At 36.4% G+C, this 22,281-nt stretch overlaps 1 protein-coding gene and 1 pseudogene across 2 annotated transcripts in view; one reads left to right on the plus strand and one right to left on the minus strand.

Moving 5' to 3' along the window:
- Positions 1–21,019, plus strand: part of REDIC1 (regulator of DNA class I crossover intermediates 1) — a 99,505-nt gene extending 78,486 nt beyond the window's left edge. The window contains exons 12-13 of one of the 2 annotated variants that reach the window (XM_077753546.1): positions 10,489–10,571; positions 19,174–21,019. In XM_077753546.1, coding sequence (XP_077609672.1) covers positions 10,489–10,571; positions 19,174–19,638 — 548 coding nt within the window. In that variant the 3' untranslated portion in view covers positions 19,639–21,019. Of the gene's footprint in view, positions 1–10,488; positions 10,572–19,173 lie in introns of those variants that run through there. The other variant, XM_077753544.1, reaches the window with a different exon arrangement.
- On the minus strand, positions 20,070–20,169 carry LOC144222999 (U6 spliceosomal RNA; annotated as a pseudogene).
- Positions 21,020–22,281: the final 1,262 nt, after the last annotated feature.

The raw sequence follows: 22,281 nt of genomic DNA on the forward strand, positions 1-22,281 counted from the left end.
GTATAGTTAATTGATTCTCACAGAATTTTTTTTCTTTTTCTTTTTAACGTTTGTTTGTTTATTTGAGGGAGAGAAAGAGTGCAACCAGGGGAGGGCCAGAGAGAGAAGGAGAGAGAGAATCCCAAGTTGGATTGCCGCTTTCAGTGTGGAGCCCAATGAGGGGCTCAATCTCATGCCCATGACATCATGAGCTGAGCTGAAATCAATAGATTTTTTAAAAAACTTAAAAAAGGTTCCTACCTGCATTCTCCTTTAGAATTTTGGTGGTTTTCTTTCTCACATTTAGGTATTTAATCCATTTTGAATTTGTTTTTGTGTATGATATAAGAAAGTGGTCCAGTTTTATTCTTCTTCATCTAGATGTCTAGTTTATCCAGCACCATTTGTTGAAGAGACTGTCTTTTTTCCTTTGGATATTCTTTTCTGCTTTGTCAACGATTGGTTAACCGTAGTGTTATGGGTCCATTTTTGGGTTATTATATTCTATTGATCTATATGTCTATTTTTCTGCCAGTACCATACTGTCTTGGTAATGACTGATGACTACAGCTTTGTGATGTAGCTTGACCTCTGGAATTGTGATGCCTCCAGCTTTGCTTTGCTTTGTCAGGATTGCTTTGGCTATTTGGTTTTTTTGTGGTTCCATACAAATTTTAGGATTGTTTGTTCTAGTTCTGTGAAAAATGCTGTTGGTATTTTGAAAGGGATTGGATTAAATGTGTAGATTGTTTTGGGTAGTATAGACGTTTTAGCAATATTTGTTCTTCCAATCCATGAGCATGGAATGTTTTTCCATTTCTTCATGGCCTCTTCAATTTCTTTCATAAATGTTCTACTACAGTTTTCAGAGTATAGATATGTTACCTCTTTGTTTAGGTTTATTCCTAGGATTCTTACGGGTTTTGGTGCAATTATAAATGGGATTGATTCCTTAATTTCTCTTTCTGCTGCTTCATTATTGGTATATAGAAATGCAACCGATTTCTGTATGCTCATTTTGTATCTTTCAACTTTACTGAATTCGTATATCAGTTCTAGCAATTTTGAGGGAAGTCTTTTGGGTATTCTACAGAGAATATCATGCCTTCTGCAAATAGTGAAAATTTGACTTCTTCCTTGACGATTTAGCTGCCTTTTATTTCTTTTTATTTTCTGATTGCTTAGGACTCCAGTATATGTTAAACAACAGTTGTGAGAGTGGATATCCCTGTCTTGTTCTTGACTGTAGAGTAAAAGCTTGCAGTTTTTCCCCATTGAAGATGATATTAGCTGTGAGTCTTTCATATACGGTCTTTATGATGTTGAACGTTTTCCCTCTATCCATACTTCGTTGAGGGTTTTTATTAAGCATGGATGCCATCCTTTGTCATATACTTCTACATCTATTTAAAGGGTTGTGTAGTTCTTATACTTTCTTTTATTAATGTGGTATATCATGTTATTTAATTGTCAATATTGAACTACCCTTGCACCCCAGGAATAAATCCGACTCATGGTGAATAATCCTTTTAATTTACTTTTGGATTTGATTTGCTAGTATCTTGAGAATTTTTGCATCCATGTTCATCAGGAATCAATATTCCTGTAATTCTCCTTTTTATTGGGGTAAATTTCTGGTTTTGGAATCAAGGTACTGCTGACTTCATCAAATGAGTTTGGAAGTTTTCCTTTCATTTCTGTTTTTTGGAACAGTTTGAAAAGAATAGATATTTCCTCTTCTTTACATGTTTGGTTGAATTCCTCTGGGAAGCTGTCTAGCCCTGGATTTTTGTTTTTTGGGAGTTTTTTCATTACTGATTCAATTTCTTTGCTGACTATGGGTCTGTTCAAATTTTCTTTTTCTTCCTTACTCAGTTTATATATTTCTGGGTATTTATGCATTTCTTCCAGATTACCCAGTTTGTTGGCATATAATCTTTCATAATATTTTCTTAGAATTGTTCATATTTCTGTTGCCTTGGTTGTGATCTCTCTCCTCTTATTCATGATTTATGATTTTAAGGATTGGGGTCCTTTCTCTTTTCTTTCTTTTTAAGAAATCTAGCTAGTGGTTTATAAATTTTATTAAATATTCCAAAGAACCAGCTCCTAGTTTTACTGATCTGTTCTATTAGTTTTGCTTATTTTTGTTGTTTCTACATCATGTATTTCTGTTCTAATCTTTATTATTTCCCCACTGCTGCTGGCTTTAGGCTTCGTTTGCTATGTTTCTAGCTTCCTTAGGTATAAGATTAGGTTGTGTATCTGAGATTACTGTTGCTTCTTTAAAAATTTTTTTTTAACATTTATTCATTTTTTGAGAGACAGAGAGACACAGTGTGAGCGAGGGAAGGACAGAGAGGGGGAGACACAGAATCTGGAGCAGGCTCCAGGCTCTGCGCTGTCAACACAGAGCCTGACATGGGGCTTGAACTCACGAACTGTGAGATCATGACCTGAGCTGAAGTTGGCCTCTTAACCAACTGAACCACCCAGGCACTCCTATTTTTGCTTCTTGATACAGGCTTTTATTGCTATATACTTTCCTCTTATGACCACTTTTGCTGCATCCCAAAGGTTATGGACCATCGTGTTTTCATTTTCGCTTATATCTATGTATTTTTAAAAAATTTCTTTAATTACTTCGTAAACCCATTCATTTTATAGTAGATGGTCTTTAACCTCCATATGTTGTCCAAATTTTTCCTTGTGTTTGACTTCAAGTTTCATAATACTGTGGTTGGAAAATATGTGTGGTATGTTCTCAATCTTTTTGTACTCATCAAGGCCTGATTTGTGACCCAGTATTTTACCTATTTTGGAGAATGCACCATATGCACATGAGAACAATATGTATTTTGGTGCTTTAGGATAAAATGTTCTGATTATATCTGTTAGGTCCATCTGGTCCAGTGTGTCATTGAAAGCCATTGTTTTCTTTTGATCTTCTGCTTAGATGATCTGTCAATTGCTGTAAGTGGGATGTTAAAGCCCTCCCTCCCCACTATTATTGTATTATTATCAATGAGTTTCTTTATGTTTGTTATTGTTTTATATATTTGGGTTCTTTCAAGTTGGGGGCATAAATATTTACAATTCTTAGATCCTCTTGTTAGACCCCTTTATTATGATATAGTGCCCTTTTTCATCTCTTCTTACAATCTGGTTTAAAATCTACTTTGTCTGATGTAAGTATGGCTACTCTTGCTTTCTTTTGATGTCCATTAGCATAATATATGGTTCTCCATCCCCTCACTTTCAATCTGCAGGTGTCTGTAGGTCTAAAATGAGTCTCTTATAGGCAGCTTATAGATAGGTCTTATGTTTTTTACCCATTTGATACCCTGTGTCTTTTGATTGGAACATTTTGCCCATTTATATTCAGGGTGATTACTGGTAGATACGAATTTAGTGCCATTGTATTACCTATAAAGTTGGTTTTTCTGGAGACTTTCTGTTTTCTTCTAGTCTTTGTTGCTTTTGGTCTTTCTTTTCCACTCAAGGAGTCCCCTATAATATTTCTTGCAGGGCTGGTTTATTAGTCATGAACTCCTTTACTTTCTGTTTGCCTGGGAAACTCTCTCTCTCCTACCCTGAATGACTACCTTACTGAATAGAGTATTCTTGGCTGCATATTTTACCCATTCAGCACATTGAATATATCATGTCATTACCTTCTTGCCTGCGATGTTACTGTGGACAGATCCGCTGCTAATCTTACTTGTTTTCCCTTGTTAAGTTAGGGATTTCTTTTCCCTTGCTGCTTTTAGGATTTTTCTTTATCTCTGTATTTTGCAGATTTTACCACAATATGTTTTGGCATTGACCTGCTTTTGTTGATCTTGATGGGAGATCTCTGTGCTTCCTGAATTTGGATATTTGTTTCCTTTCCCAGAATATAGAAGTTTTCTGTTATAATTTGCTCGCATAAACCTTCTGCCCTTTTTCCTTCTCTTCTTCTGAGATCTATGATACCAATAGATGGTTGCTGAGTTCTCTGAGTCTATATTCATGGTCTGATATTTTTCTTTCACTCTTCAGCTTCATTATTTTTCAATATTTTATCTTCTCTATCACTTATTCATTCCTCTACTTCTTCCATCATTTTAGTCATTACATATAGTTGGTTTTGTACCTGGGTAATAGCATTTTAAATTTCAGCCTGGCTAGTTTTTAGGTCTTTTATCTCTGTGTTAAGGAGCTCTCTGGTGTCTTCTATGCTCTTATCAAGCCCAGCTAGTGTCTTTATGATTGTTGCTTTAAATTCTGGATCAAGGATATTACTTGTATCTATTTTGATTAGATGCCTAGCCATGACTTTTTCTTGTTCTTTCTTTTGTTCTCAGTCTTTACATTTTGTCTAGATCTCTTTCTTTTTCTCTGTGTTACGAAAGCCTGTTATGTTTCTTGCTCCTGAGAGTAATGGCTTTATTAAGAAGAGATAGTATACTCTCTAAGACTTGATGCTTCAGGAAGTGTCTCTGATGTACGTTGTGTGCACTCGGCTGCTGTGTTTTGGCTGCTCTTTCTCTTAGCTCAGTACTCTTCAGAGTTTCTTCTTGCCTGCAGTGGGGAGTATTTAGACCTTGGCCAGAGTGTGGCAAGTTTTAACTAGGTATACTCTGGTATGCTTATTAAAAGAGGCCTGATCCTAGGGTACCTGAATGGCTTAGTTGGCTAAGTGTCTGATGTTGGCTCAGGTCATGATCTCGTGGTTCTTGGGTTTGAGCCCCACATCAGCATCAGCTGTGCTGACAGCTCAGAGCCTGAAGCCTGCTTCAAATTCTGTGTCTCCCTCTCTCTGCCCCTTCCCCACTCACACACTCTCTCTGTCTCTCAAAAATAAACATTAAAAAAAAAAAAAAAGAGGCCTGATCTTATTTCCACTAGGCTGGAACTTTGCAGCAGTCTGTGGTCAGTAGACTTTGTGCACACAGGGGTGGTTTGTGCTGGTCTTCTGGGTTAGAAGCCTGTTCCTCTGATTCTCAGGTACACTTTCCCTACCCTAGTAAAGAAGCATCTGCAGACTGCAGGGTGATGGGGCTTGGTATAAGCGGCTCAGGCCTCCACCATGTGTGCTGTGTACTCACTGAAGTCAGTTTGTTTTGATGGACGGTGTAAAAATGGCACCAGCCCTCTCCCTCATCTCTGGGGAAGGGAGTTTATGCCCACTACTCTCTAGAAAGCTCTCACAGAAGAGCAAACAATCTCCTCTCATGTGTCCCAGGCGTTCCTCAGGTCCCTGCCTTCACCCTGTCCATGTCCAGGCCATCTACCTGCCTAGCAACACAGTGCGCCTGTGTTTTATCTCAGACATGCTGGCTAAGTTTCAAAGCTCCAAACTTAGGGACCTGGCATGGTGAGGACCTGCACTTGTCCTCTGAGGGAGGGTCTCGCCATGCTGTGGCTGATGCTGGTTTGTCCCGGAAGCAAAGTGGCACCAGTGATCAGGAGTTTGGAGTTTAGAGTGAAGGGCAGCCTAACGCTGTCATCCCTATTAGCTGCCTTCAGCAGATGTCTCTAATTGGATGCTGAGGAGCGGGGCAGCGCAGTGGCCCCTTCTGGCTCCTTTGTCCCTTGAGGCAAAGCCACCTTTCCTGGATACACTCCAAGAAGGCGAACCCTCTCTCCCAGTACCTCCAAGTAATCCTCCGATTGTGCCATTGGGCCCCGAGCCTCTGCCCTTCTCCACAGTAATACTGCTTCTCCCGCTGGGCTCCACTGTGGCCATGGTGCGCACTTCTGAAACTCCAGTCTTTGAGCTCTGCCGTTTGTAAAAACTCAGGATAATCAGCTCCACTCGTTTTCCCAGTTAGTAGTTTTGGGGAAGTGTTTTTCTTACGCTTACCCCTTTGCACTACTCTTCTCATGTTTGTGCTCTTTCTCTCGCGGTTTTGTTTTGTTTTGTATTTTGATATATATTACCAAATTTCCTGGTGGACCATTTGGCAGTCCTACAGAAATGTGCCTTTTATTCCACAGCCTCACCAGCAGGAGTTGTGGTCAAACGGAATTTTATTTGAGAATCTTTTTTTTTTCTTAAATAGTTTATTGTGAAGTTGGTTTACGTATAACACCCAGTGCTCATGCCACCAAGTGTCCTCCGCCATGCTCATCGAGAATCTTATAATGTTAGATAAAAAGATGGATGTATATTTGAGTTTGCACTTCTTTCTATGAGTGAAATTGAGCATCTTTTAAAAGATGGCTCTTTGCATTTCCTTTTCTGTGAACTCTCTCCATTCATGTCTGAGTTTTGGGCATTTTTTTCCTTACAGTTAAGAAGAGCTCTTTACATATTAAAGAGATTTCAAATGTTGATATATCACAAATATTTTCTTCTCCTTTATTATTGGTTTTTAAATTTATTTTGTTTTTACATATGGTGTTTTCTGCTTTTGCAGGAGGGTTAACATTTTTTTATATAGTTAATTTTATCAGTCTCTTTGTTTATACTTTTGGATTTAATTAGAAAGATTCTCTACACTCCCAAATTATAAATGAATTCACTTATATTTTCTTCTAGTATTAGCATGATTTTACATTTTGGCATTTAGATCTTTAATTCGTTTGGAGTTTACCCTGATTTAAGAGGTGAGATATATAAGGGTTCCCAGGGGGCTCAGTTGGTTAATCATATGACTTTGGCTCAGGCCATGATCTCACAGTTCATGGGCTTAAGCCCCACATCAGGTTCTCTACTTACAGCATGGAGCCCAGAGCCTGCTTCAAGTTTTGTGTCTCCTCCTCTCTGTCTCTGCCCCTTCCCTGCTCACTCTCTGTCTCTCTTAAAAATAAACATTGAAAAAATTTTAAAAAAGATGTGAGATATGTATCTATTCAGGTTTTTTTAATGCATCTTTTTCGTAGGTATTTGTGATACTGCCTTTTTAAAATATAATTTATTGTCAAATTGGCTTGCATACAACACCCAGTGCTCATCCCAACAGGTGCCCTCCTCAGTGCCCATCACCCATTTTTTCCTTTCTCCCTCCACCCCACCTGCCCATCCACCCTCAGTTTGTTCTTTGTATTTAAGAGTCTCTTGTAGTTTGCCTCCCTCCCTCTCTGTATGTAACTATTTTTTTTCCCCTTCCCTTCCCCCATGGTCTTCTGTTAAGTTTCTCAGGATCCACAAATGAATGAAAACATATGATATCTGTTCTCTGACTGACTTATTTCACTCAGCATAATACCTTCCAATTCCATCCACTTTGCTACAAATGGCACGATTTCATTCTTTCTCATTGCCAAGTAATATGTCATTGTATATATAAACCACATCTTCATTATCCATTCATCAGTTGGTGGACAGTTAAGCTCTTTCCATATTTTGGCAATTGTTGAAAGTGCTGCTATACACATTGGGGTACATGTGCCCCTATGCATCAGCACTCTTGTATCCCTTGGGTGAATTCCTCGTAGTGCTATTGTTGGGTCATAGGATAGTTCTATTTTTAATTTTTTGAGGAACCTCCACATTGTTTTCCAGAGGGGCTGCACCAGTTTACATTCCCACCACAGTGTAGGAGGGTGCCCCTTTCTCTCGCATCCTCACCAGTATCTATAGTTTCCTTAGTTGTTCATTTTAGCCACTCTGACCGGTGTGAGGTGATATCTCATTTGGCTTTGATTTGTATTTCCCTGATGATGAGTGACATTGAGCGTCTTTTCACATATCTATTGGCCATCTGGATGTCTTCTTTGGAAAAGTGTCTATTCAATGTCTTCTGCCCATTTCTTCACTGGATTATTTGTTTTTTAGGTGTTGAGTTTGGTAAGTTCTTTATAGATCTTAGATACTAACCCTTTATCTCATATGTCATTTGCAAATATCTTCTCCCAGTCTATTGGTTGCAACCTTTTAGTTTTGTTGATTATTTCATTTGCTGTGCAGAAGCTTTCTATCTTGAAAAGCCAGTAGTTCAATTTTGCTTTTAATTCCTTTGCCTTTGGAGATGTGTTGAGGAAGAAATTGCTGTGGCTGAGCTCAAAGAGATTGTTTCCTGCTTTCTTCTCTAGGGTTTTGATGGTTTCCTGTCTCACATTCAGGTCCTTTATCCATTTTGAGTTTATTTTTGTGTATGGTATGAGAAAGTGATCTAGTTTCATTCTTCTGCATGTTGCTTTCCAGTTCTCTCAGTACCATCTGTTAAAGAGGCTGTCTTTTTTCCATTGGATACTCTTTCCTGCTTTGTCAAAGATTAGTTGGCCATACAGTTGTGGGTCCAATTCTGGGTTCTCTGTTCTTTTCCATTGGTGTATGTGTCTGTTTTTGTGCCAATACCATACTGTCTTGATGATTACAGTTCTGTAGGAGAGGTTAAAGTCTGGGCTAGTGATGCCTCCCGTTTTGGTTTTCTTCTTCAATGTTGCTTTGGCTATTCGGGGTCTTTTTTGGTTTCATACAAATTGTAGGGTTGTTTGTTCTCTCTTTGAGAAGAATGCTGGTATAATTTTGATTGGGATTGCATTTAATGTATTGATTACTTTGGGTGGTATTGATATTTTAACATTATTTATTCTGCCAATCCATGAGCATGGAATGTTTTTCCATTTCTTTGTGTCTTCTTCAATTTCCTTCATAAGCTTTCTATAGTTTTTAGCACACAGGTCTTTTACATCTTTGGTTAGATTTATTCCGAGGTATTTTGTGGTCCTTAATGCAGTCATAAATGGGATCAATTTCCTTATCTCTCTGTTGCTTCACTATTGGTGTATAAAAATGCAACCTATTTCTGTACATCGATTTTGTACTCTGTGGCATTGCTGAATCCATGTATCAGTTCTAGAAGATTTTAATGGAGTCTTTCAGGTTTTCCCTGTAGAGTATCTTGACTCTTTGAAAAGCAAAAATTTGACTACTTCTTTGCCAATTTTGATGCCTTTTATTTCATTTTGTTGTCTGATTGCAGATCCTAGGACTTCCAACACTATGTTAAACAACAGTGGTGAGAGTGGACATCCTTGTCATTTTCCTGACCTCAGGGGGAAAGCTCTCAATTTTTCCCCATTGAGGATGATGTTAGTTGTAGGCTTTTCAAATATGGCTTTTTTGATGTTTAACTATGTTCCTTCTATCCCAACTTTCTTGAGGGTTTTTATTATGAAAGGATGTTGTATTTTGTCAAATGCTTTTTCTGCATCTGTTAACAGGATCATATGGTTCTTATCCTTTTTTATTATTGTGGTGTATCTCATTGATTTGCAAATATTGAACCAGCCCTGCACCCCAGGAATGAATTTTTATATGTTGTTGAATTTTATTTGCTAGTGTCTTGTGGAGAATCTTTGCATCCATGTTCATCAGGAGCATTGGCCTATAGTTCTCTTTTTTTGTGGGGTCTCTGTCTGGTTTGGGAATCAAGGTAATGCTGGTTTCATAGAATTAGTCCATAAGTTTTCCTTCAATTTCTATTTTTTGGAACAGCTTGAGAAGGATAGGTATTAACTCTGCTTTAAATGTCTGATAGAATTCCCCAGGGAAGCCATCTGGTCCAGGACTCTTAGTTGGGAGGTTTTTGATACCTGATTCAATTTCTTCACAAGTTTTTGGGTCTGTTCAAATTTTCTATTTCTCCCCATTTGAGTTTTGGTAGTGTGTGGGTGTCTAGGAATTTGTCCATTTCTTCCAGGTTGTTCAGTTTGTTGGCATATAATTTTTCATAGTATTCTCTGATAATTGCTTGTATTTCTGAGGGATCATTTGTGATAAATCCATTTTCATTCCTGATTTTATGTACTTCAGTCCTCTTTTCTTTTTGAAAACACTGGCTAGGGGTTAGCACAGAGCCCAACATGAGGCTCGAACTCACAAACCGTGAGATCATGACCTGAGCTGGAACCAAGAGTTGGATGCATAACCAACTGAGCCACCCTGGCGCCTTGCCTTGGGCTTTTCTTGAGGAAAACCCAGTTTCATAGACAAAAGGATGGGACTGGTTGAAGCTACCGTTGATCCATAGTATTTATGCATTGTAGGGAGTCATGACCTTCTTCTTACGTGCATTTTTAAACTTTACTTGCAATCATAAGAGAACACATGAAGCAGATAATGAAGGAATATCATACTGGATGCTTTGAATTGATTTTTTTCTTACAGTTTTGATTGTATAATTAATCTCCATTTACTGGATTAGCATATATCTAGCATCTTGGGACTTAATAAACTTGACTTATTCCTCCTTCTTGCAATTGACACTTTAAATTATTTGTTTATAATAAAAGGTTCATATATTGGGAAAAAGTCAATCCAATTTTCTTTATTTTCCTTCCTTACTTTATGCTATATACTCTTACTTATAGATACAAATATTTTAAATGTAGAATAAACCCATAATACCCTGTCAGAAATCCAAGCTGCTCAAGTATACAAAATTTTAACTGGTTTTCACACACACTATAGAATGTTAGCTAAATTTATTTTACCAGTGAATAGTTTTGTCTGTGTATATATTTTGTAGAGCATTAATAAATACCATTCTTCATTAATTAAATCTTTGTTTTCAGATCTTGATTCTTCACAGAGTAGTCAGTCTACCAGTTGTTCTCCAAGGCCAACAGATAGTTGCTTCAGTTCTAGTTCAGAGATGGTAAGTTACTTTTTTTTTTTGCTTATTAATTTATGCTCTACTAATTGAGAATTACTTGTATTTCTCATAGGTTACCTTTACATTCTAAAACAATAATTGTCAATAAATAGTGAAAATAAATTTAAACAATGTAAAAATATTTCATATGTAAGAAAAATATAAACAGAAATGTAAAATTGAACTATAGGTGAACACCATTCATTCACATTTATAAAAATGATGTGTTCAATGTTATTTGTAAAAGCCACTCCTACCAAGATATATGTGTGTGTGTGTGTGTGTGTGTGTATGATAAAGTTAGATTTCTTTTAAAATGCTTTTTAAAGGAAGGACACCTGGGTGGCTCAGTCAGTTGAGCATCCGACTTTGGATCAGATCATGGTCTTGTGCGTGGTCTGTGAGTTCGAGCCCCATGTCAGGCTCTGTGCTGACAGTTCAGATTCTGGACTCTGCTTCAGATTCTGTGTCTCCCTCTCTCTTTGCTCCTCTCTCCCCCCTCCCCCCAAAAAAAACATTAAAAAAAATTTTAATACATTTTAAAAGAACCCACTCACAATAATTGAAAACCTAAAACAACTAAGAATACATAGAAAAAGTCCAAAAGCTTAGATGAAGAAAACTATAAAATGTTGAAGAATGTAATCTGAATAATTGGAGTGTTATGTCCTCATGTTATGTCCTTAGTGGGAATGCTGCATTTCTCACAAATTACAGGTTAAATGGAGTTCTACTTCACTAATTCTTCCATGTTCATATGTTCGTTTCATCTCCTGGGTTTTTGTTTGTTTTTGTTTTTGTTTTTTGTTTTCTCTCTGGCTTACTGTCCATACTACTCTTTTCTATGGTTGGGCACCAATGACCTCTATCTTGCCAAATTTATTGGGCACTTTTCAGTTTTCATTTTATGGGAACTAATTATTAGTAGAAATTTTCTGTTTTTTTTTGAAACATTTTCTTCTCTTAGCTTTTGTGATAACACAATGTCTTGGTTTCCTTCCAACCTCTTTGAATTCTACTTTATGCCTTTGCTGACTTCTTTTCCACCCTTCTCCCTATATAAATGTTATGTTTTTTTTTTTTTNTGCATCAGCACTCTTGTATCCCTTGGGTGAATTCCTCGTAGTGCTATTGTTGGGTCATAGGATAGTTCTATTTTTAATTTTTTGAGGAACCTCCACATTGTTTTCCAGAGGGGCTGCACCAGTTTACATTCCCACCACAGTGTAGGAGGGTGCCCCTTTCTCTCGCATCCTCACCAGTATCTATAGTTTCCTTAGTTGTTCATTTTAGCCACTCTGACCGGTGTGAGGTGATATCTCATTTGGCTTTGATTTGTATTTCCCTGATGATGAGTGACATTGAGCGTCTTTTCACATATCTATTGGCCATCTGGATGTCTTCTTTGGAAAAGTGTCTATTCAATGTCTTCTGCCCATTTCTTCACTGGATTATTTGTTTTTTAGGTGTTGAGTTTGGTAAGTTCTTTATAGATCTTAGATACTAACCCTTTATCTCATATGTCATTTGCAAATATCTTCTCCCAGTCTATTGGTTGCAACCTTTTAGTTTTGTTGATTATTTCATTTGCTGTGCAGAAGCTTTCTATCTTGAAAAGCCAGTAGTTCAATTTTGCTTTTAATTCCTTTGCCTTTGGAGATGTGTTGAGGAAGAAATTGCTGTGGCTGAGCTCAAAGAGATTGTTTCCTGCTTTCTTCTCTAGGGTTTTGATGGTTTCCTGTCTCACATTCAGGTCCTTTATCCATTTTGAGTTTATTTTTGTGTATGGTATGAGAAAGTGATCTAGTTTCATTCTTCTGCATGTTGCTTTCCAGTTCTCTCAGTACCATCTGTTAAAGAGGCTGTCTTTTTTCCATTGGATACTCTTTCCTGCTTTGTCAAAGATTAGTTGGCCATACAGTTGTGGGTCCAATTCTGGGTTCTCTGTTCTTTTCCATTGGTGTATGTGTCTGTTTTTGTGCCAATACCATACTGTCTTGATGATTACAGTTCTGTAGGAGAGGTTAAAGTCTGGGCTAGTGATGCCTCCCGTTTTGGTTTTCTTCTTCAATGTTGCTTTGGCTATTCGGGGTCTTTTTTGGTTTCATACAAATTGTAGGGTTGTTTGTTCTCTCTTTGAGAAGAATGCTGGTATAATTTTGATTGGGATTGCATTTAATGTATTGATTACTTTGGGTGGTATTGATATTTTAACATTATTTATTCTGCCAATCCATGAGCATGGAATGTTTTTCCATTTCTTTGTGTCTTCTTCAATTTCCTTCATAAGCTTTCTATAGTTTTTAGCACACAGGTCTTTTACATCTTTGGTTAGATTTATTCCGAGGTATTTTGTGGTCCTTAATGCAGTCATAAATGGGATCAATTTCCTTATCTCTCTGTTGCTTCACTATTGGTGTATAAAAATGCAACCTATTTCTGTACATCGATTTTGTACTCTGTGGCATTGCTGAATCCATGTATCAGTTCTAGAAGATTTTAATGGAGTCTTTCAGGTTTTCCCTGTAGAGTATCTTGACTCTTTGAAAAGCAAAAATTTGACTACTTCTTTGCCAATTTTGATGCCTTTTATTTCATTTTGTTGTCTGATTGCAGATCCTAGGACTTCCAACACTATGTTAAACAACAGTGGTGAGAGTGGACATCCTTGTCATTTTCCTGACCTCAGGGGGAAAGCTCTCAATTTTTCCCCATTGAGGATGATGTTAGTTGTAGGCTTTTCAAATATGGCTTTTTTGATGTTTAACTATGTTCCTTCTATCCCAACTTTCTTGAGGGTTTTTATTATGAAAGGATGTTGTATTTTGTCAAATGCTTTTTCTGCATCTGTTAACAGGATCATATGGTTCTTATCCTTTTTTATTATTGTGGTGTATCTCATTGATTTGCAAATATTGAACCAGCCCTGCACCCCAGGAATGAATTTTTATATGTTGTTGAATTTTATTTGCTAGTGTCTTGTGGAGAATCTTTGCATCCATGTTCATCAGGAGCATTGGCCTATAGTTCTCTTTTTTTGTGGGGTCTCTGTCTGGTTTGGGAATCAAGGTAATGCTGGTTTCATAGAATTAGTCCATAAGTTTTCCTTCAATTTCTATTTTTTGGAACAGCTTGAGAAGGATAGGTATTAACTCTGCTTTAAATGTCTGATAGAATTCCCCAGGGAAGCCATCTGGTCCAGGACTCTTAGTTGGGAGGTTTTTGATACCTGATTCAATTTCTTCACAAGTTTTTGGGTCTGTTCAAATTTTCTATTTCTCCCCATTTGAGTTTTGGTAGTGTGTGGGTGTCTAGGAATTTGTCCATTTCTTCCAGGTTGTTCAGTTTGTTGGCATATAATTTTTCATAGTATTCTCTGATAATTGCTTGTATTTCTGAGGGATCATTTGTGATAAATCCATTTTCATTCCTGATTTTATGTACTTCAGTCCTCTTTTCTTTTTGAAAACACTGGCTAGGGGTTAGCACAGAGCCCAACATGAGGCTCGAACTCACAAACCGTGAGATCATGACCTGAGCTGGAACCAAGAGTTGGATGCATAACCAACTGAGCCACCCTGGCGCCTTGCCTTGGGCTTTTCTTGAGGAAAACCCAGTTTCATAGACAAAAGGATGGGACTGGTTGAAGCTACCGTTGATCCATAGTATTTATGCATTGTAGGGAGTCATGACCTTCTTCTTACGTGCATTTTTAAACTTTACTTGCAATCATAAGAGAACACATGAAGCAGATAATGAAGGAATATCATACTGGATGCTTTGAATTGATTTTTTTCTTACAGTTTTGATTGTATAATTAATCTCCATTTACTGGATTAGCATATATCTAGCATCTTGGGACTTAATAAACTTGACTTATTCCTCCTTCTTGCAATTGACACTTTAAATTATTTGTTTATAATAAAAGGTTCATATATTGGGAAAAAGTCAATCCAATTTTCTTTATTTTCCTTCCTTACTTTATGCTATATACTCTTACTTATAGATACAAATATTTTAAATGTAGAATAAACCCATAATACCCTGTCAGAAATCCAAGCTGCTCAAGTATACAAAATTTTAACTGGTTTTCACACACACTATAGAATGTTAGCTAAATTTATTTTACCAGTGAATAGTTTTGTCTGTGTATATATTTTGTAGAGCATTAATAAATACCATTCTTCATTAATTAAATCTTTGTTTTCAGATCTTGATTCTTCACAGAGTAGTCAGTCTACCAGTTGTTCTCCAAGGCCAACAGATAGTTGCTTCAGTTCTAGTTCAGAGATGGTAAGTTACTTTTTTTTTTTGCTTATTAATTTATGCTCTACTAATTGAGAATTACTTGTATTTCTCATAGGTTACCTTTACATTCTAAAACAATAATTGTCAATAAATAGTGAAAATAAATTTAAACAATGTAAAAATATTTCATATGTAAGAAAAATATAAACAGAAATGTAAAATTGAACTATAGGTGAACACCATTCATTCACATTTATAAAAATGATGTGTTCAATGTTATTTGTAAAAGCCACTCCTACCAAGATATATGTGTGTGTGTGTGTGTGTGTGTGTATGATAAAGTTAGATTTCTTTTAAAATGCTTTTTAAAGGAAGGACACCTGGGTGGCTCAGTCAGTTGAGCATCCGACTTTGGATCAGATCATGGTCTTGTGCGTGGTCTGTGAGTTCGAGCCCCATGTCAGGCTCTGTGCTGACAGTTCAGATTCTGGACTCTGCTTCAGATTCTGTGTCTCCCTCTCTCTTTGCTCCTCTCTCCCCCCTCCCCCCAAAAAAAACATTAAAAAAAATTTTAATACATTTTAAAAGAACCCACTCACAATAATTGAAAACCTAAAACAACTAAGAATACATAGAAAAAGTCCAAAAGCTTAGATGAAGAAAACTATAAAATGTTGAAGAATGTAATCTGAATAATTGGAGTGTTATGTCCTCATGTTATGTCCTTAGTGGGAATGCTGCATTTCTCACAAATTATAGGTTAAATGGAGTTCTACTTCACTAATTCTTCCATGTTCATATGTTCGTTTCATCTCCTGGGTTTTTGTTTGTTTTTGTTTTTGTTTTTTGTTTTCTCTCTGGCTTACTGTCCATACTACTCTTTTCTATGGTTGGGCACCAATGACCTCTATCTTGCCAAATTTATTGGGCACTTTTCAGTTTTCATTTTATGGGAACTAATTATTAGTAGAAATTTTCTGTTTTTTTTTGAAACATTTTCTTCTCTTAGCTTTTGTGATAACACAATGTCTTGGTTTCCTTCCAACCTCTTTGAATTCTACTTTATGCCTTTGCTGACTTCTTTTCCACCCTTCTCCCTATATAAATGTTATGTTTTTTTTTTTTTAAATTGTTAACGTTTATTCATTTTTGAGAGACAGAGACAGAGCATGAGTGGAGGAAGAGCAGAGAGAGAGCGAGACACAGAATCCGAAGCAGCTCCAGGCTCTGAGCTGTCAGCACAGAGCCCGACGCGGAGCTCGAACCCACGAACCGTGAGATCATGACCTGAGTTGAAGTCGGACGCTTAACCGACTGAGCCACCCAGGCGCCCCTAAATGTTATGTTTAAGGTTTGCTACAGGACACTTTTATTCTCTTAACCTATTTTCTAAACTCTAGAATATGCTCTATATTCCATCAACATATAATATGTGGCTCATGATAGTTTTCATCTTTGTCATGTTAGCCCAGATCCTTATTTAGATGTCCATTTTCCTGTTTTGATATAGCTTCTTGGATATTCCACAAAAATCCTTTCTTTTTAAAAGATTGATTTTTATTTGAGAGAGAGAAAGAGAGAGAGGGAGGGAGGGGGNGAGCTGAAATCAAGAGTCAGATGTTCAAACAACTGAGCCACCCAGGCACCCTCCTTTTATTCTCTTTCTCTTAAACTGAATACCCCCAGGTCTTTGCCCCAGATCAGTTTTTTTGATAATTCCCATATTAGTAGATACTTTTTCTGTACTCAGTTGCTGATGTCAGAAACTTAGTTACCTTTGCCATTTCTTTCTGACTCATCAGTTTTGTTTTTTTTAACCACATTGATTCCGTCACTTCAGTCAGTTCTATGTTCAAAGTAAATTGCATATTTACCTATTTCTCTCAACTTTTGCTGTCAGTATGCTAGTCTAAGGTACCAGTAAATATCAATATATTGTTCTTGCACTATTGGGGTAGTCTCCTGCGAGTTCTCTCTACTTACACTCTTGTCCCGCCTTCTTCCATTAGCAGTCATCATGATCTTTTGAAAACCTAAATCGAATTGTGTTATTTATGTGTTTAACTCTTCAGTGGACTTATATTTTACTTCAGAATTTAAACTACTTAGAGTGGCCACGGTGTAAGCTGGCCTCTGGCTCCATCTCCAACTTCTCATATTCTCACTTTTATACCACACTTCACATGTACTGATTTTGTCTTACTCTTATTCATCTTGTAAGTCTCAGTTCAAATATGTTACTTCTTCTGAAAGCCTCTTGTTGGCTCCTTAATCTAAATTAGCCTCTCAGTTAGGCTTTCAAAGTGCTTCATACTTGTTCTTCATAATGCTTTTCTCGATTCATAGTTATATGTACATATATATGATTATTTGATTAGTATTATTTCCACACATGAGAATGTATGCTTTAAAAGGGCAGCAACCATGTCTACTTCACTCACACTGCAGCTGCTAAATGAATATTTATTTTCGTGAATAAATGTATTGAGCTTGTTTTCTCTATTTGTGCCCAGCCAGTGTCAGTGTTATTTCTTGGGCTTGTTTTTTCTATTTTAGTGCCTATCTGCTGTGGTCTCTACCTCATTTCAGGGTTTCTGTGTTAACTCTGCTTTTTTGTTTTTAAGCTGGAATAATTAGTACTTTTATATTGGATTTTTAATAAAAATATTTTTGTTGGTTCAGTAACTAAAAGATAAATTTTTCTAAAAACAAAACCAAAAACAGTGGGTGGCTCAGATGGTTGAACATCTGACCTCAGCTCAGGTCATGATCTCATGGTTCATGATTTGAACCCTGCATTGCGCTCTATGATGTCAGCACAGAGCCTGCTTCAGATCCTCTGCCTCCCTCTCTCTCTCTGCCCCTCCCCTGCTTGCGACACACTGTCAAAGAAAAGATAAATTTTCCACGAAGTTGAAACATTCAAACTAGCAAATTGAAATCTAAACCTGTTAAAAGTTTTTAAAATTTGACTTTTTTAGATAATAGTTTAGGTACTTATTCTTATTTAACTTCTGTTTTGTGTTTTTGATTTTCCATCAGCTGATACTCTCCTTAAATTATACTTTTCATGAGACTGGGGCCATAAACAATACAACATAGATATTTTTTAACTTAATAAATCAAGAGTGAATTGCTTATGGGGCGCCTGGGTGGCTTAGTCGGTTAAGCGTCCAACTTTCGCTTAGGTCATGATCTCGCAGTTTGTGGGTTCCAGCCCCGCGTCGGGCTCTGTGCTGACTGCCAGCTTAGAGCCTGGAGCCTGTTTCAGAGTCTGTGACTCCCTCCCTCTCTGACCCTCCCCTGCTCACACTGTCTCTCTCTCTCTCCTAGAAATAAATTTAAAAAAGCATTAAAAAAAAGAGTGAATTGCTTATTCATCAATTATTTTGTGTGAAATGGTAGGGGGATGATGTAGCCTATTATTATGAGGACTGAGAACAGACAAAATTCCCTTTTTCCTTCTTAGCTCTTTTGCATTTTTTAATACAAGGATTATTATTATTGTTCTTGCTATTTTAAAAGTCCATAACCTCCTGGGAAGCAGGACGCTATTATTTTTTTTCAACTTTTAATACTAGTATAATTAATGTGTAGTGTTATATTAGTTTCAGGTATATAATAGTGATTCAACAGTTCTCTACAGTACTAAGTGCTCACCAGGACAAATGTGCTCTTAATCCCCTTCGTCTATTTCACCCATTCCCTCCACCCACCTCCCCTCTAATAACCATCAGTTCTTTATAGTTAAGACTCTGTTTTTTTGGTTTGTCTCCTTTTTCTTTGTTCATTTGTTTTGTTTCTTAAATTCCACATGTGAGTGAAATCATACAGCATTTGACTTTCTCTGGTTGCTTTATTTCACTTAGCTCTATAGTCTCTAGGTCCCTCCATGTTGTTGCAAATAGCAAGGTTTTGTTCTTTTTCAAGGTGGAATAATATCCGTGTGTGTGTGTGTGTGTGTGTGTGTGTGTGTGTACACACACCACATCTTCTTTATCTGTTCATCTATTGATGGACACTTGGGCTGCTTCCATAATTTGGCTATTGTAAGTAGTGCTGCAGTAAACAGGGGTGCACATATCTTTCTGAATTAGTGATTTTATATTGTTTGGTTAGATGCCCAGTAGTACAACTACTGAATCCTATGGTAGTTCTAGTTTTAATTTTTGGAGAAATCTCTGGAAGCAGTATTATTGTTTGAAGACTATTTGTTGATATACCAACTTTGAATTGCAGCTACCAATAACATATTTTAAATTTTCTGTAGTGTGAATTTTAGAATGCTTTGAAGTGATTGAATGATTTTTGTAAATTTAAGCACAAATTTACAGCAAAATTACTAAATTTCTTTTAGCCATCTGAAGATGAAGATCAAATATTGCAGCATGTTGAAGAATCAAGTAGGAGATCCATCAGAATCAAAGACACAACTAGCAATTTTTATCTAGAAAGGATGCCAAGACTATCATATGATAGGATTAAAAACAGTGCCAAAATTTATGAACAAAATGAGAAGCTTCACCACCTCTCAATGAAGAATAATACAGATCAATTTCCAGAGTCTCAGTGTAATTCAGCACACAATTCGCAGAATAAAACCAATAATAACTGCATTCTGCAGGTTGCAAGATGTGATGCATGGGTACAAACAAACAGTGAACCTATAATAGAAGAAAAATTAGATGTTGCCATACAGTGTGATTTAATTTCAGAATGTAAATGTAGAGGCAATGTGTCTTCTCTTTGTAATGTTGAAAGATGCAGTGAAAATATTAAGGCAGATACCACTGGAGGGCAGGAAATCCTTAAAAACAACTAATAATCTAAAATCTCACCCTGAGAGTTAGCATTTTGCTTAATGTTCAGAATTTCATTAATATAATAGGGAATGAGAATATGTAGCTAGGCAGAAGGTAAAAGTATAGGATGTATTAATGGCTTGTTTTAAAACATTTTAATAGTAATGTATACATTAATTTTATGTAGATATTTCTTTAAACATATATGTAGCTATATCTTCAAGATATACATATCTTCAGTTTTTGAAAAAATGTGTATGTAAGTTTACTGTCTATAATTCTCATGGTAATTATTATATACTGCTATTTATGGATAAAGTATGTTTAATTGCCTCCTACTATGTTTTCTTTGTTTTAAAATTTAGTGCAGTTGCATCTGTTAGCAAAAATCTCTTCTAAGATTTTAAGACTGAAAAATAATGCTAAACAATTACATATGTTTTATAATCTCAAGAGTTTTATATTACAAATTTGTGTGTCATCCTTGTGTAGGGGCTGTGCTAATTTTCTCTGTATTCTGATTTTAGTATATATGCTACCAAAGCAAGCACTGTTAGCTACTTATACTAAGTATTATACCCTCATTAAAAATTCTGACATTAATTTTTAGATGAAATATATTTTCTAGCTACTGATATTAAATTATACCCTAATTTAAAAATTCTGGCATTAATTTTTAGATAAAATATTTTTGTTTGGATAACAGTTTTCGGTGCTCGTATTAATCCAAAGGTGCTTGTATTAATGTTTTTCTTTTCAAGATAAAAAAATATGTCATTGCTTTTATAAAAGAAGTGTTCAACATTAGAAGAAATGATTTATGTTTACTAATTTTAATATTGCTAAGGTTCTTTTCAAAATATTATATCAGAATTTCTCATATATAAAGTATAGTCATGTTTCCAACATAACATTTATTTTTTGTGTCAAGATTTTACATGTCTGTACTCTGAAATCAACCATTTTATACAGCACAAGACATTATGATATGTAACTGAACCAAAAATAAAATAGGAGTTTCTGTGCCTTTAAAGAAAAGGATGATGAGATATTCCATTGTTACCTGTGCACATATCAAATCAGTATTTTGTGCTGAAGGGGTGATCTAAAGTATAATGATTTAGAAACACCAATGGCTGATATAGCAATATTCAGTTTTCAGCTAGTTTTAAAAAGTTATTTTTGCAGGCTCAGGAAGCTCAAAGAGCTCCTGAGTGATTTTCTTAAGGTATAGTAATCATCTTATGAAAGGGGAATATAATTATCTGATACACATTGATAGTATTTCAAAAGGCCAGATTTTCATTGTTATATTAACAAAAGTACTCCATCATGGATTGGTTATTCTGAGCATTATTCTGCAAAATATGACATGGCAATGAAGACCAATATAGAAAAAGAAGACCCTCTACCTGTGATACTAGAATAAGATTGAGCTGCGATTCTTGAGTTGGTTTCAAATATCAAATAAATGGATTTTTTCCCAAATACTGTGCTAATCAAAGTCTAGGAGTATTGAAAGCATATTTATTACAAAAGTCTACATGTAATTATATTTTTAACAATATCATAATGTGGCAATTAAGCTCAGTAAGGTAAAAAGGAATGTCAGGGCTTTTTAGTGCAGTGACCACACATAGACGTAAGGTACAGTGTAGTAAAGAATGTAAACTTGCCCAAAAGAAGGTCTTCCCTTTGCTCTTAGGTTTGGGGATGTAATCTCTATACCCTTGGAGTGTCATGCATGCCTGGTAGAAATGTCTTTGTTAGCCTGGGGACCTTGGACCAAGCTATATAGTAACTGTGATTTAGAATGAGGCCTTGTATCAAGCAGTCTCAGCTCAAGTTCTTTTTTTTTTTTTTAATTTTTTAATGTTTTTTATTTATTTCTGAGAGAGAAAGAGAGAGAGAGAGAGAGAGCATGAGCAGGGGAGGGTCAGAGAGAGAGGGAGACACAGAATCTGAAACAGGCTCCAGGCTCTGAGCTGGCTGTCAGCACAGAGCCCAATGCGGGGCTCGAACCCATGAACCGTGAGATCATGACCTGAGCTGAAGTCAGCCGCTTAACTGACTGAGCCACCCAGGCACCCACCCCTCAGCTCAACTTCTTAAGGTTAGAAACAGGTCACCATGCCACTCTGCTGTAGCCTCAGGAGAGACTCTGGATACTAAGGTTTGATTGAGCTTACCTGGTTGGTAGTATTGTATATGCTATCACTCAGTGATCCCAGGAAAGTCTCTGTCTCCACAGAAGAGGTCTACTAGAAGGTCTTCGTCTATTACTTTCCATTAGTTTTCTAGAGTCTGTCCTGTGGGTTTCTTCCCTAGGCTGATTTTAATCCATATTCTTTTCCTCTAATAAACTGTAATTCTGAGTATAACATCTTTCAATGAATTCTGAGTCTTTGTAAAGCAAGTTATCAAATTTGAGGGTGCCCTTGAAACTCCTAGTGTAAGGGTAGTTTTGTGGTTTGGTGCTTTAAGAAGATAAATCTATTTGGAAAGAAAAGTGAATATGGATTTACAAAATCAAAAAGACACATCTTACACAGTAGAATAGATTGTAGCATACTTCTCAAAATCCAATATGGTTTAGGCTTTCCTTTGGTGAAAGAAACCATTTAATGAAAAAACAATGAACAGAAGTGAACAGCTTTCTTTCC

Source organism: Crocuta crocuta, unplaced genomic scaffold (assembly GCF_008692635.1).
Source record: "Crocuta crocuta isolate KB4526 unplaced genomic scaffold, BGI_CrCroc_1.0 scaffold30, whole genome shotgun sequence".
NCBI classification, from domain to species: Eukaryota; Metazoa; Chordata; class Mammalia; order Carnivora; family Hyaenidae; genus Crocuta; species Crocuta crocuta.